At 35.7% G+C, this 15,389-nt stretch overlaps 1 protein-coding gene across 1 annotated transcript; it reads right to left on the bottom strand.

Annotated features, from left to right (window-relative positions):
* Positions 1 to 177: 177 nt before the first annotated feature.
* LOC130426472 (chondroadherin-like protein) lies at positions 178 to 11,549 on the bottom strand. The gene is made up of 8 exons (XM_056753276.1): positions 11,426 to 11,549; positions 7,686 to 7,730; positions 7,113 to 7,241; positions 6,920 to 7,028; positions 1,554 to 2,225; positions 1,295 to 1,431; positions 922 to 1,212; positions 178 to 301 (listed from the first exon to the last, which is right to left on the bottom strand). Exons 5-8 carry the CDS (start codon positions 1,935 to 1,937, stop codon positions 178 to 180), a joined length of 936 nt encoding a protein of 311 aa, XP_056609254.1. The 5' UTR covers positions 1,938 to 2,225; positions 6,920 to 7,028; positions 7,113 to 7,241; positions 7,686 to 7,730; positions 11,426 to 11,549.
* Positions 11,550 to 15,389: the final 3,840 nt, after the last annotated feature.

Raw genomic sequence — 15,389 nt, forward strand, 5'->3', positions numbered from 1 at the left:
GTGATATACTGTCCTATACAATGTGATATAGATTAGTGATTATAAAGATATAGGAGTTACCAAAAAAGAATGAATAAAACCAACATGAAACTAAAACAAAGTAACCTGTGTGATTTATTGCAAATCTTCTGAAACCACGCAACAGCTTTGTGTGGTGAACAGACTGAAAGTGACTATTTATTTAAGAATAGGAAGGTACCAGCTCGACCCTACCCACATGATAAGAACACCCTCATCAGTGTCCTGACTGCTGTTCATCTCCTGCTCTCTTCCCTCACTGGTGTCTCCTAACTGCATGGGACTCAATTGGAGAGCAACAGATACAGTGATGCTCAGTTTGTTGCATCACATGATTTGTAGCCCCCTTGTGGCTCCTTCTACAGATTACACATGGTGCAGTCCTGAACCGAAGTAACCAGACAGTTCAATCATTTTAGTGGGAAAAAAATGAATGCAAAATTGATTCTAAACCCACAAAAATTATTCTCTTGATCCTCTGGAACAGGAAATTACTTTTTTGATAGACAAATCAGCCAGTATTGTATGTAGTTTGTAGATTGTAAATAATGTAAAACTGATATTAAAGTTTATCTTAAAACCTGCATTTACTAAATTCAAGTGGGCAAATTAACTTTCGGACAATAAACAATATTTTTTCTCACATAGAGAAGTTCGGTTTTACTTGTTTACTGGCAAAATATGGAAGACATAACTAATGTCGATCAGAGAAAAAGGTATGTTACATTTCTGTATAACCTTATCTTCTTTAAGCCTGGTCAAATCAACATGTTTAAACTTACTGTTACTAGCAACTACTGTGCACACGTTTATTGTAGAAGATTCAGCATACTGAAGTACAAAACTCTGGCTCATATCATTTCTCAATGCTTGGTCTTCTTTCTTCTGTTTTTCTTTTTTAACCTTCTTGTTTTCAACTTTTTATCTGGTTTGAGTCCACTGTTTTGTAATAGTCCTGCTGTCATCTTGGTCTCTGCTGGTTTAGGATCAGTTTCTGCCGGTCTGGCTTTGGCTGCGCTATGGAAGGGTTTGTTGAGTTTATCTTCATTGGTCATTATGGATGTTTTATTGAACGACTCATTGTTTTCCCCAGAGCAGTTTATGAAAACATCAGCTTTGATCACGTACTGACCCCGAAGCGCAGAAGGGTAACCACACACAGCTTCAACCTTCAGACTTGCATTCGACAACCACCTGAAAGAAACAGTTTTGGGATATTTAGATGAATGGATTTTGTGTCTCTTGCCTGTAAAATGGCAGTGATTTGCAGTCACACATTAAAGGATTGTTGCCCAGGGTGAGGTGCTGCAGGCCAGTAAGTGATGAAAGGTCAGGTAACTCTTCTAACTGATTCTCTTCCAGAGATAAAGACACCAGGCCAGGACCAAACCATGCCAGAGACTTTGCACTCATCTACTTTCACAATACAGAAGAGAAAACAGTGGACATTTTATAGATTAAGAACAGATGGGTATTTCTTAGTTATATGAAATTCTCATTTCATATAATATAAACAATAAAATATTATCCTCTACCTTCTGAAGACCCATTCTATCAATATACAAGTGTTTTAGACCTTTAACGACACCCCGAAACGCTCTCGGACCAATCCAATGGACTTCGGTCAACAGAGGTGCCTTGCCTAGCGCATCACTAGGCACTTCTGTCAGCTTATTATCTCCAAGATGGAGAACGTCCAGATTGGGAGCTGAATCCAGTGCTCTAGGAACTATGTTTGTGATGGCGTTATTGGCAAGATAGAGGCCTGTCAATTGCGGGATTGGATTAAGAAGTCCTACAGGTTCTAGTTTAACCATCAGGTTTCTTTCAAGATGCAGCTCGAGGAGTTTGGGAATGTGGGCCAGCATCTCTGAAGATGGAAACTGAGAAAGACTGTTGCCTTCTAGGTGAAGATACATGATGTCGTGGGCACCTGCGAAGACGTTTGTGTCCTAGGAAGTAAGCTGGTTGTCTGACAAGTAGAGGTACATCAGCCCTTTCATGCCCTGGAAAGCTCCACCCTCGATGTCATGAATCTTACAGCCGTCCAAGTGGAGGGACACCACCTCGGGGATGTTAGTGAAACTGTTGCCAGGTAGATAATGGAAGTTGTTGCCACGCATGTTCAAAAGGAGAATGGTGCCAGGGAAACCAGTGGGTACATTTGTGTGACCACGTTCCTCACAGGTGGGGTGTCGAACATCAGACTGACGGAGAGAGAAAGAGAATAGTTATAGAAAAGAAGGCGACAAACAGTAGCTATTCTTTGGATTCTTACTGAGTGGATCCTACACCCCTGCAGGTGTAGGATCAGCCTCATGATGAAGACTTTCTAAAATAGAAGTTATGCAATGAAAAATGAATTGTATATGTACAATTTACAATAAAATAAGAAATAAAAAACACAGAGAATAATTCATGAAATATCCCATGACACTGTCTGCATCTGCATTTTAGAGTTTTTCCTTGGAACAAATTTGGGAAATTCTTGTATTTTGACCTCTCATCCTATTAAGGGCTGTACAATTTAACACTGTACTACAACATTTCACAGCAGGTCTACCCTTTTGTGCATGAATGGACGGAGCAGACAGAGTACCATTTCATTTATTTCAATTTTCAACATTTGTATATAACCTTGTACAAGTATTGAAATCGCAATGAACTGGTAAGAATTATATTAAATAATAATTAAGGTTATCTTAAGATAAATTATCTTAAGGTTAATAATTTGCATCTCAAATGAAATAACACTGTCAAACATTGAAATTAACCAGAATTTTCCATTAGAGACACAAAATAAATGATCTAAAATTGCTTTAAACCTGAATCCTTCCTTCAAACATATCTTATAAGCCAAGTATGCATTTCTATAATAATAATAAATGCTTTTAACCAGATCCGATCGGAATGGTGCAGCAATCTTATGTGAGTAAAACTTGTTTGTACTATGCGTCACTATGCTTTGTTAGAGATCGTATGATGTGCCCTGATCACTGTCTCACGAGATGAGTATTACCTGGGGACCTCTAGTCATTTGAATTCATTGCAGAGGTTGTCTGTGATCTTAATCCTGTGCAAATCGGGATCTCTGCGATTTTGCGGGCTCATACATAATTTTTCAAGGTTTATCCACCGTTTGTGAATAATGGAGGCTGTTTGAAGTGTTTTGGTATTATTTCGGGTGCTGGGTGTCATCCATAAGCTACTATGAGTCTCCCGTTTGCTTATTTATCATGGAAACTCTTGTAACATTGGAAACCCGCGGTGATCTTTTGTCCGGTTCGCAATCACGGCCCTCATTAAACGCAATACAACTATAGGCTATACAAACTATATGCAAAGCCTTGCCATCAGATCCGGGAAATAAATCAATTAATTTGAGGAAAATCATCCCGTGCTAATGCGTCACATGAAATACTGATGTGGGGAGGTTATTTATAAATCACAGGAGGTCTCCAGATAATACAAATGCTCATGTGTAACCTAATATTACGTCTCTAACCAAATACACAAAAGGCTCCAACTACGCAAATTGCTATCCAATCAAAGCAGTGGGCATTTACTTACAAAGTCTTCAATGCGGCACACACATTAAAACCGAGCATTTGCAGAGCTGTCCTCAAAACCCTGGTAGAAAATAGCCAATTACTTATTGATTTCGATGTTTTTGAATGTAAAAGTCACGCAAACGTCATAAGCAGACCTCATACAACAGTATAAAACAATAAACAAGCCCAGTTCATCACACCTTTAATAGGACTAAGTGTTATAATCCCACTATTTCAGCACAGTTTAATTGCCCAACAGGACGTTTCCCACAACTCATGCAGGGGGAAGCAATCAAGAATATAAATAGAGGAAAGGAGGTCTGAGGGTTCACTGGTTCGTCGGGTAGGCATCCTCTTTCCTTGCCATTATCAGAGACACCTCAAGTTTATTTGTATAGCGCCAAAAACAACATGAGTGTTGACCATAGTACTTCACATAGCAATATTGACAACGTACTTTAAAAGAACAAATCATGTCAAATGAGTAGTTAAAGTAAAAACAAGCTTACAACATACATTATATGATATTTCATAAAAATAAATACTACAACACAAACTTCAACCACCAATAACAGTGCTGTACAAAATAAAACCCTACTTATAAATAAGCCTGAGAAAAAGAAATGTATTAATAGATGTTTTAAAAACTGTAATTGTAGGAGAAGTTCTGATCGTTACTGGTAATGTATTCCAGAATTTAGAAGCATTTCAACAATTGCTGGTCTGAAGATCTGAGAGATCGCTGAGGAGAGTAAAAACTTAGAGGTTCTGATATATAAGAAGGCACAAGTCAATGTAAAGCTTTAAAAACAAATGTTAATACCTTAAAAACAAATTCTTTGCTTCACCGGAAGCCAGTGTAGGGAAGCTTTAATGGGTAAAATATGGTCCAGCTTTTTTGTCCCAGTCAAAAATGGAGCTGCATTGTTTTGTACTCATTGTAGTTGTGAGAGTGATGACTGAATGATTCAAGCATACAAGCCATTGCAGTAATCAAGCATTGAGGAGATAAATGCATGAATAACTGTCTCTAAGTCACTGAAAGAAAGAAAATAAATGTATCTTTCAAAGTTGCTTTAGTTGGAAGAAACTAGCCCTGACCACAGACTTTACTTTACTTGTTTACTCAAGTTTTTTACATATTATTTGTCTGAAGGGGACCCAGGAGAGTACTGTTATTATCGATCAGTGGATGACCTCAGATTTTGTCTCAATCGGTTATAGAAAATTTTCATCCATCCGTTCCTTAATATCCTGTAAGCAAGCTAGCAAGGAAGGAACAGAATTTCTGTCAGTGTCTAATGGCAAATAAAACTGGGTGTCAACTGCATATATTATGACGCTCAAAGATCAAACATAAGGGGAGCATACAAAGATTAAATAAGACTGGACTCAAAATTGAACCCTGCGGTACACCACATGTAATCGGCATTGGGGATGAAGAAATTTCTCAAATTTCAGGTAAGACTCAAACCAAATTGGGTCAATTGATAGTAGGATGTCATTTGTCACTCTTAGGAGGGCAGACTCGGTACTATGCTGGGCCTTAAAACCAGAATGAAAGGGATACAAAATATTGTTGGATAAGTAATATTAAATTACTTATTGATTAAATTGGTCAAAGACTACTTTTTCCAGAACTTTCAGCAGAAAGGGCGCCATAGAATTAAATCTTTAATTTTGAAAATCAGAGAAATCCAGATTTGTTTTTTAATCAGAGGGTGTATCACCGCATGTTTAAAACACGATGGGACGATGCTAGTATGCAGGGATGCAATTAGAAAAGACAGCACACTAGGTGAGATAACGTCAAAAAACACTTTAAATAGGGTGTCAGGAATGAAGTGGAGAGAGCATGTGGTCAATTTCATGCTTGAGATTACATCCAACAGGTCAGAATGAGATACAGTTTGAAAAGCAGATAGACTGGCAGAACCAGTCCTGCAGATTAAAATAAATACTTAGAAAGGGTTTACAAAATATAATCTGATTACTGTGGTTGTTTATATAACATGTTTATTGTAACATAATTTATGTAACTTTTTACATCCTGATTACGTAACACTGTTATATGTTTTGCATTACTTCCCATCCCTGATTGATGCATGGACTCAAGCAACACTGTATATCTCATTGAGCATTTCTTCATATTTGCATAATGTAACAATCAAATTTTAGCTTTCAAAGACTCCACGTTCAATCTGCCCCCAAACAAAAGGTCCATTGGTTAGTGCATTGGGTTTGTGGGTAGCGGGTTGTAAGATTGAGGCCCGGCTAACCTTTTTTTCTCATTCAATAATAGGGCACCCTATCTGACAGTAACATTCTTTGTTGTCAGGATAAATTCTCCTGCTTTAATGGAAATAAAGTTATAACTGGCAAATTCACATCTTGGTGTCTTGGCGTTCTAATCTTGGCGTTTTATTCGATAGTAATCTGTCATTTGAAAGCCATGTCGCCAACACCTGTAAATGTTAATTATATCTAAACTACATCATATGCTGTCATTACAGAGAAGCTAATTCATGCTAATTCATGAAGACAAAAACAAAAGTGGTATTACAGGTGAACACTTTTACTGACCGTTTCATCAGACGCACGCGAATGGACTGCCGTTAACTTCCGGTCTGTTTGTTTATCGGTCTGGCTAGTGTCTAATAATATAATAATATAACAATTTTTATTTTATTCAATATTAATTTATATTGTTATTTCCATACAATTTGTTGAATGGGTTCTGTTGTTTTGACACATTTAAACAAACTGTATGGTACAGTGATATCTAGCGGTGGAGATTGATATCGCAGACTAAACATAGAATATTGGAGAGGCAAGTTTAGCCAAGTAACTGTTCTTCTCGTTTCCTTTGAGTGTAATCAGAAATATAGGCACTCTAATATTTGCAAATGTGTACCGGAACTTACGGACAGTCCACCAACGTGTGCAATGCACAGTACCGTTTGTATAAGTTGTTGCTTTGAAACTGTCTGTGTGTCAGTGTGAATTTTTCCTACATTTAAATAGACTTTAATATAACCAATGATTAAAATCAGATCTTTCAAGTGCATTTAGGAGTTTTTGAATTATGTTGTGCTGGCTGACAGTTATCTTTAAGATATATTGACAGATGCAGAAAAAGGCAAGGTTTTGTTTCCCATTGATTAATGCCATAAATGCAATATTCACAGTCAGTCGGCAGGAATACATTTAAATTTCAATGAAATTTGGTGTAGCTCATTTTACAAATTACATTACTTTTAAGAGTAAATTTCATTTTAAATGTTTAAACCATGTAAATATTTCACAATCTTTAAACATCTTTAATGTATAAACGAAGAGAAGATAAATACCCCCAATGTCAACACTCATGCAGTCCTCCTGTCTAATATTGTTAGGCTCTCCTGGTGACCAGAATGTCCAGGAAAATGGTTCACCATCACTCCACTGCCACTGTCCCTCCTATGTACAGTGAAACAGTGACTGGATCAAAACAGGTCTGATCTGACTCAAGATAAGAGTGTTTTTACAGCACTTTTGACTTACAGTAACATCATCAGTTCCTCCTACCCATACACTGTTTAGGCCTGGCAAACCCATAATGTGCTGTACAATGAGGAGGTCATCACGGTTACGAACAGAGACTAGATTACCTCTCCTCTTCTTACAGTCTGCCTAAAAACAGAAAGAAAGAGCGAGAGAGAGAGAGAGAGAGAGTGTGAGTCACTGTGCTTGGTCAATATCTTATACAGATCATTATCCTGTCAAATGGTTGTGGTAACTTGATATAAATAAATATAAGCTTCTTTATTTGGTCCAAGCCATGAATTATGAGAAATTGTATTTACTTGATTTATTATGTGATTTGACAGCTTTGATTATGGTTAACAAGGTTCCATTTCTTGTTGTACTTGTTTGAACAGTTGTACTTGTAGTTGGATTTGTATTAAGTCACATTAATAAATATTAGTAACTGCTGTAAAAATAGATTGTTTATTGTTAGTTCATCTGAGCTAATGCATTAATGTTAATAATTGAACCACCTTTCAAGGTCTAAGATATTTATTAATATACTTATAACATAAGTAGTAGTAGCTGAAGTTGAGTAGGAAGACTTACATATTTCAGGAAAAGGAATGACTGGACGATCTGGAGGGCGAAGACCTGGAAAGATAAAGTTAATTTGAATAAATGTTAGGAATGTCATTAATTGTAAATATGTCAACTAAAGCCCCTTTGCAACCAATTAAACCATAGAAAATCATTACAGGAATCATTTACTGCAGTACTTTATTTACAATCATGTTCTTGTTGCAATATGTACTTAAACAAATATATATCTGTCAGCCGTTATGGGTATTTAATGATCATTGGTAATAAATAGATTCTCTGAGAATTCATATTTCATTATGGGTAGTAATAATAAACTTTCATCTATGGAGACAGGTCAATAATAAAATGGTGTAGCAAGACATTATTATTAATTCATTGGCATGCATCTGAACCTCTATTCAACACCGCTGGCACTGGAGCAGTCTGCCAGGCCTCATCCCAAAACCCACCATTTCAACATTATTACTTCCTCCGTTTTCAGTTAAACTATTATTCGTATTATTTATTTTTGTAATAAAATATCAAATAATAAAATTTCACTAATGGTTTCTGTTATTTCTGTCTCACTAGATGTGGAAACTGATGAAGTTGCTTAGTTGTGTTTGGAGTGAAAAGTAAAGCTTGAGGAGAATTTAAAGAGGCAATACAAACACGTATTGGAATGACTGTAGTAGTCAAAAACATCACAGGATTTTCCAAATATTATTATTCAATATTCATGTTTTGTTTTTCTGTGCATATTTTGAGCACAAGAATAAAACCCATGCTAAAACCTTTATTCTTGATATGTTGTGACCCTTTTTGTCAAATAAATAAATACATAACCAGGTTTAGCACCATGCATTTCTCTAACATACTATCTTTTTTTTATAATATCACCCTCAATAAAAGCAAATATTGCACAAATGCCCTCGGGACATTGGACGGGTAGTTGGACGTACAAACAAAATTGAGGTAGAATCTGTTTCAGGTTTATTTGTGCCATCAGTCTTTAATGTAAGCCCGGTATCCTAGATGTGGATTTTCATCCACATATTTTCTGATGTACCAGCAGGATATTCGTGCTCTCAAATCTTCTTCAATGACAAAGTCCAGAGCAGCCTGAAGGAAAACAACTAGTTCATCACTGACATTCAGTTACACAACAGTGAAAGTGCACTTTATTCACCTTGGCCAGGTGTGTCCAACAATTTGATGAAGATGTAAATGTTCTGTTGGTTGTGTCTTGTTCGAATCATTGTGTAGTGTTAAAATCTGTGACAATAAGTGACCATTGTTGTTTTCATCTTGTAAAATGATCTTTAGTAAATAAATAAAGCATTGTAAGAAGAAATGATTGCACCATACAAAGTTCAATGTTGTGTTTATTATCAATCATGTTTAATTCAGAACCGAATATTTAAATCTGAAATGTTTCACATGCATAAGAAAATGGCGATCATATTGAATATTGTGAACATTATTGATATTGTGTATAACTGCTCTTATATAGGAAAGAGGGTGGGTCTTAAGTCTTGTGTGGATGTAGATCGAAGATTTATTCTTAGATAAGAAAAATGAATTGAATTTGTTGGTATATTTATCAGGTCAATAATCTATTCATGTATTACATTTAATAAAATGTTATATATGGCTTTAACAGTTGTTTTTATTCACATTCATTTTATGCAAAGGTATGCAATTGATATTGAAGTACAGTAATAGACAACAACATTAACAAACGATATGTGACCCAAACTTAACTTATGGTAGACCCCTGCAAAGAATCAATAACTGTTGAGTAGTTTTAATCTAATTTGGTGAAATTAACATACAATCAAATATGAATATAAATTATGCTACTTTTCACATAAATTAGACTTAAAATAAATTGAGCCAGTGACAAAAGTGCTTAGTTGGATAAAGATGTAGTTGAAGTTGAATATTTTGCAGAATTTCTACATCAGTATTCAGAGCTTTCCTGCAGCTCAGTGGTAAGAACATGGTGCTAGAAATGCCAAAGTCATGTGTTTGAGCCCAGAGATAGCACATATCTATAATGAATTTATAGTATAAAGCAATGTTAGTTGCTTTGGATAAAATCATCTGCCCAATGCTTAAATGTAATACAATTTTGTTAAAACTGTTTGTTTGTGTATTCCAAAAACAATATTTTGCTGCAGATCTGTACTTCATGTTAGCATGTGATTTGTGATCCTGCAAAACACCAGCGACAGAAGATGGCAGCCAGAGTCTTTCATTTAATTTATTGTCTTTTTCTAAGACATGCAGTATTAGGCTACATGATGTTTGGAGGTTCAACTAGAATTGTTCACTTATTCTTTATTCAAGATGGTACAGTACTTATTTAGCCATCAACAATAATTCTTGGAGTAATAATAACTGCAAAATGACTGATGTTGGAAATAATGAGTAATAGCTGAAAGTGAGCATCATACTTTCAATTAATCCTGCACTGCAACGCAATTGGTGACACCTGCTGGACATTTCAATTAGTACACTTTTATATAGCAGGACATGCACTCTTAAAGAAGTTCATCTTCAAAATGAGAATTCCGTCATCACTTATTCACCCTCTTGTCATATCAAACATGTGTGGCTTTCTTTCTTCTGCAGAACACAAAAGAGGATATTTTAAAGAACGTTATGAACAGACCCCCATTCACGTGGACTGGTTACTGAAGAACTGAACTCTCTGTTACCAACATTTTTCCTCTAATTGAAAACAAAACTATGGCTAAAGAATTATTTTTATTAATCAAAACAACCATCAAAACAAGAAAACGAACATTTAACAAATTGATATAAAAAATATAAAAAAATAACATGGAAAATAATAAAATTAATTGTATACATACAATATATTTAAATATTATAAGATTTTGATAAGAATGTGGAGAATTGTTCATCAACAACTTAAGATAATACAAAATATAAAGAATGACAAACGAAAATGTTAAATAAATGATCCATCTAATACAAACCAATAGCAAATAAAATAGTTTGTTATTTTAACAACAGTGAACTTATATAAATAGTTGGCCTTATTTCTTTCATAATGCCATAAATTGCTTTATGTTTAATGCAAAGACCTTTGGATCATCTTGTTGTTAACTGGCATAAAGTTGGATAGTCTTGAATTTAGGGACCATCTCTAAAGTTACATACACATTAAATCAAGAGCATTTAAAGGGATTAAACGAAACCACAGAGTGCATGTGTGTGTCAGCAATATAGCACAACTTTTAGATAATTTATATTTATTATAATAATAAACCATGAAATCTTAGGCAAATATTGCTGTGTTTCACTACTGTGTGGACTCAAACACAAATGTACCATTTTAAAGCTCAAAAGCATTCATTGGGAATGAATTATAGCCACAAAACTAACTGTACGGTGTTCATGAGTGTGTCAGCTATAATGCACACATTTTATATTTTTGATATTTATTATAATGAACCGTAAGTGTTCACGTGTGTGTCAACACATCTTGAATGTTATGGACGAAAACAGGACACAGAATGCGTGTGGAATAAAGACAGGATTCATATTGGCCTAGTATTACTAATAGTGTGACAGAATGCCGCTGAAGCGTGTGTCTTCTTAAAGGCACATTGTCAAAATCACATGACCCTCGACTAGCCGACATCAAGCTTTAAATGTCACGTCCGAGCATTGACTAGATTTCACAAAAAAATGCATGTCTTTGAAATAATGGATATAAAACAATGTTAAAAACAGACCTTGGCTGCACGTTTCCAACTTTCCTCTCTCTAAAGCGTCCTGGTTAAAGCTGAAACAGCGGTTTGTCTCTGTGGTTTTCTCAAACAAACCTTCACACTGGTCCATCAGGAGTTGATGTTCCTGAAACAGTGATGAAACAGCGGTTTGTCTCTGTGGTTTTCTCAAACAAACCTTCACACTGGTCCATCAGGAGTTGATGTTGAGATGCAGTTTTCTCTGACTGCATGACAACTCCTGATCATCACAAGCTTTCTCCACAGAAAAATATTCTCCAAGCTGTATTGGTCAAATGTTTTCTGGCCTTTATATACAACATCCATTTAAAAACATTTCATTTTGATCTACATTCATGAAAGCTTTTAAAATGCATCAATGTTACATTAAACTCATTGCTCCATGTAATATGTATTTAAGGTAAAATGCTGTAAACCCAGTGTGTGTGTTTGACTTCTATCTTTTCACACCACTTTTATAAGCTGTAAAATGTTTTGCATAAAATAAAAAGAAATGGTGGTGTTATTTTACAGACATTTTTATTTAATAATTTATATCATTGACAGATGACACCAAATGTCCTTTATTATGTTATGAATGCCGTTAATGTCAATTAGTACATACTTTTTTTATATAGTTTTAATACAATTATTTAACAATTTCTGTTAAACAAATAAAATATCAGATTAAAAACGTTTTAGAAAACTTCAACCATACCAATGTTGTACTTGAAGGGACTGGTGCTGTGGCTTCTCCTTCAATATATAAATACTTGTATGTGGTTTTGACAAATATTAATCAATCATTATTCAGCATTATCTTTTATAATCTTGATGATTTAAGCATGATTAACACAAACCATTTCTGATACAGAATGTAGAAAATAATTCATTGTTAAAGTCTCTCTCTTCCTGCTAGGTCAGTGTGACTGTGAAAAGGGACTTTTTATCATCATGTTCGAAAAACATATTCTGTTAGCTCACACTCTACCCTTGAGGAAATACACACTCTACCACTTGTGTGTGTGATTGTATTGTTTCACGAAAGTGAGAAAGAGTGGAAAATCACGAGACAGTCGTAACGTTTATGTTTTAATTCCTTTTATATACATGCCAGTCATCTTTGATCATTTATAAGACTATATGTCCTGTCTCATGACTCCAGAAGTGTTTGAGAGCTTTGTGTTCTTGTTTATCTATTGATAACCAATCATGTGAGCTTGATTTACCCAAGTAATGACGTAGTTAGTTGACTCTGTTAGCTTAAATACTACTGCATTTTGTGTTAAGGCAGGTCGGCCCTCCGTACTCCTTGAGAGAGCTGAAGCTGACTTATGCTCGCAAAACTACAAACTATTTTTCTTGAGTACATCATATCTTTTTATGATTTTTTACTTTTTATTGAAGTGGCAGTTGAAGTTATTTTACATTTCAGAAAAATAAAATAAAGCAACAGAAACAGACAAGAATGAAGCTGAAATATTTTATTGTTATCTTAGACTTTTGTGAGAATACAAAAATGAATAAGTTTAGTTATATTTTAATATTTATACTTATTTTCAGTCACAGAGTTCTTTAATTTAAGAGGAATATATTTGGGCAAGATTAGATTCTGTAATTTATTGCAGGTTGGAGAACTGTATTTAGGGAAATTGAAATGTTCAATAATTTATGTAATGATAATAAAAATATATTAAAAAAATGTGTATCGGAATCGGCAGGTTTCACTTATAATAATCGGCAAAGAAAATTGCAATCGGTGAATCTCTACTTAAGACCCATCTCTTCTGTGAATACTCGACAGACAAATGAAAAAAATATAACATAAAATAACTAACCCTCTCTCATTCTCTCAACAGGTAGTGAATCTAGCGTTTGTTGAAACAAGTTACTTTGTATTATCACCTGTTGTATTACTGCTCCTGTGTGACATCGCTTATTGCTCCCTGAACTCTCTGTAAGTCGCTTTGGATAAAAGCGTCTGCTAAATGACTATATGTAAATGGAACCAACATGTTGTCATCATAATATCACATTTAAATGTTTCTTTACACAATAAAAATAGATGTTTATGTATTTCAGAAGGGGCCCCTTACAAAAAAGTTCATCTAATTTGGGGGTCCTTCGCATAGTTTTAAGTTTAAAACCCCCCAGACACATGCATAGTTAGTGACAGGTATATTCAAGTACAGTAAGTCGTATATGCGCAAATGCTGCGCAGTTAGGCTGTGTTAAATGTATTATGCTGCTTCAAGATTTGAGTATTTGCGTTTAATCTGCACATGCAGCTTTGAAAATAGCCAAAAATATAACTAAATTACCATGAAAAATATGAATAAATCTCTGCAAGCCATTGGCGATTATGGCAAGAGTAAACTCCACATATCCTCCTGCAAACTGTAAGAGAAAATGGGCAACAAGGAGGCTAAAAGCTGCAGTCTCTAGCGTCTGTCGCTAGAGCGTCTCTGTTGGTTGGGGAGTGAGCTGGCCTCTCTTCCAAATCAAAAAACCCAAAGAGGGCAGTGCTGATTTGGCAATCCACAAATATTGATGATCTCAGACGTATCAGCTGTGGATTGCTTGCTGCTTTACTTGAAGGAGGCTGTGCACAGCACAACTGGGTGAGCCTTGGCATATCACAAGTGACTCCTGGAGTGCTAAAGGTGTATTGCACCTTATAGCAAATCTTCCACTTGAATGATGTTGATGTACCACCAGAAAGAAGAGGTTTAGATTGGACACAGCTCAGCAGGTTTCATCACACTGTTTCCTTTCATAAACTTTTACTGTCACTCTGCTTTCGTTAAAGTCTTTATGCAGATTTGGTTGGCAAATCATCACAATTTGAATAATTGTACACTATGATATAGAGCAGTATTCAGTGACAGTTGTGTCTCAATGTTTGCGCTAAAATCAGCAGGCGACTGTTGTTGAGAGCTGAAGTGCAGATCTGCATGGAAAGTACGGTACATGCAACTACTGGAGTTCGTGTGCCAAGAACAGTTCGGCCAAACTGCTCAACGCAAAGTTGAGACAAGGCATACAAAGATGAAACTGTGATGAACCGTGTCAAATCTTAACCCTCCCTTTCTGAGTGAAAGTCAGCAAGCAAACTGTTCAGATGAGATGAGATGAGATTGAGGGGATGAGGGGATGAGGGGATGAGGGGATGAGATGAGATGAGATGAGATGATGACGAGATGAGATGAGATGAGTTGATGATGAGATGAGTTGATGATGAGATGAGATGAGATGAGTTGATGACGAGATGAGATGAGATGAGTTGATGATGAGATGAGATGAGTTGATGATGAGATGAGATGAGATGAGATGAGATGAGTTGATGATGAGATGAGATGAGATGAGATGAGTTGATGATGAGATGAGATGAGTTGATGATGAGATGAGATGAGTTGATGATGAGATGAGATGAGATGAGTTGATGATGAGATGAGATGAGATGAGATGAGATGAGTTGATGATGAGATGAGATGAGATGACATGAGATGAGATGAGTTGGTGTTGATGAGATGTGATGAGTTGGTGTTGATGAGATGAGATGTGATGAGTTGGTGTTGATGAGATGAGATGTGATGAGATGTGATGAGTTGGTGTTGATGAGATGAGATGTGATGAGATGTGATGAGTTGGTGTTGATGAGATGAGATGTGATGAGATGTGATGAGTTGGTGTTGATGAGATGAGATGTGATGAGTTGGTGTTGATGAGATGAGATGTGATGAGATGTGATGAGTTGGTGTTGATGAGATGAGATGTGATGAGATGTGATGAGTTGGTGTTGATGAGATGAGATGAGATGAGATGAGTTGATGATGAGATGAGATGAGATGAGATGAGATGATGATGAGATGAGATGAGATGAGATGAGTTGATGATGAGATGAGATGAGATGAGATGAGATGAGATGAGATGAGATGATGATGAGATGAGATGAGATGAGATGAGTTGA

This window comes from Triplophysa dalaica, chromosome 7 (genome assembly GCF_015846415.1).
Source record: "Triplophysa dalaica isolate WHDGS20190420 chromosome 7, ASM1584641v1, whole genome shotgun sequence".
Classification (NCBI taxonomy): Eukaryota; Metazoa; Chordata; class Actinopteri; order Cypriniformes; family Nemacheilidae; genus Triplophysa; species Triplophysa dalaica.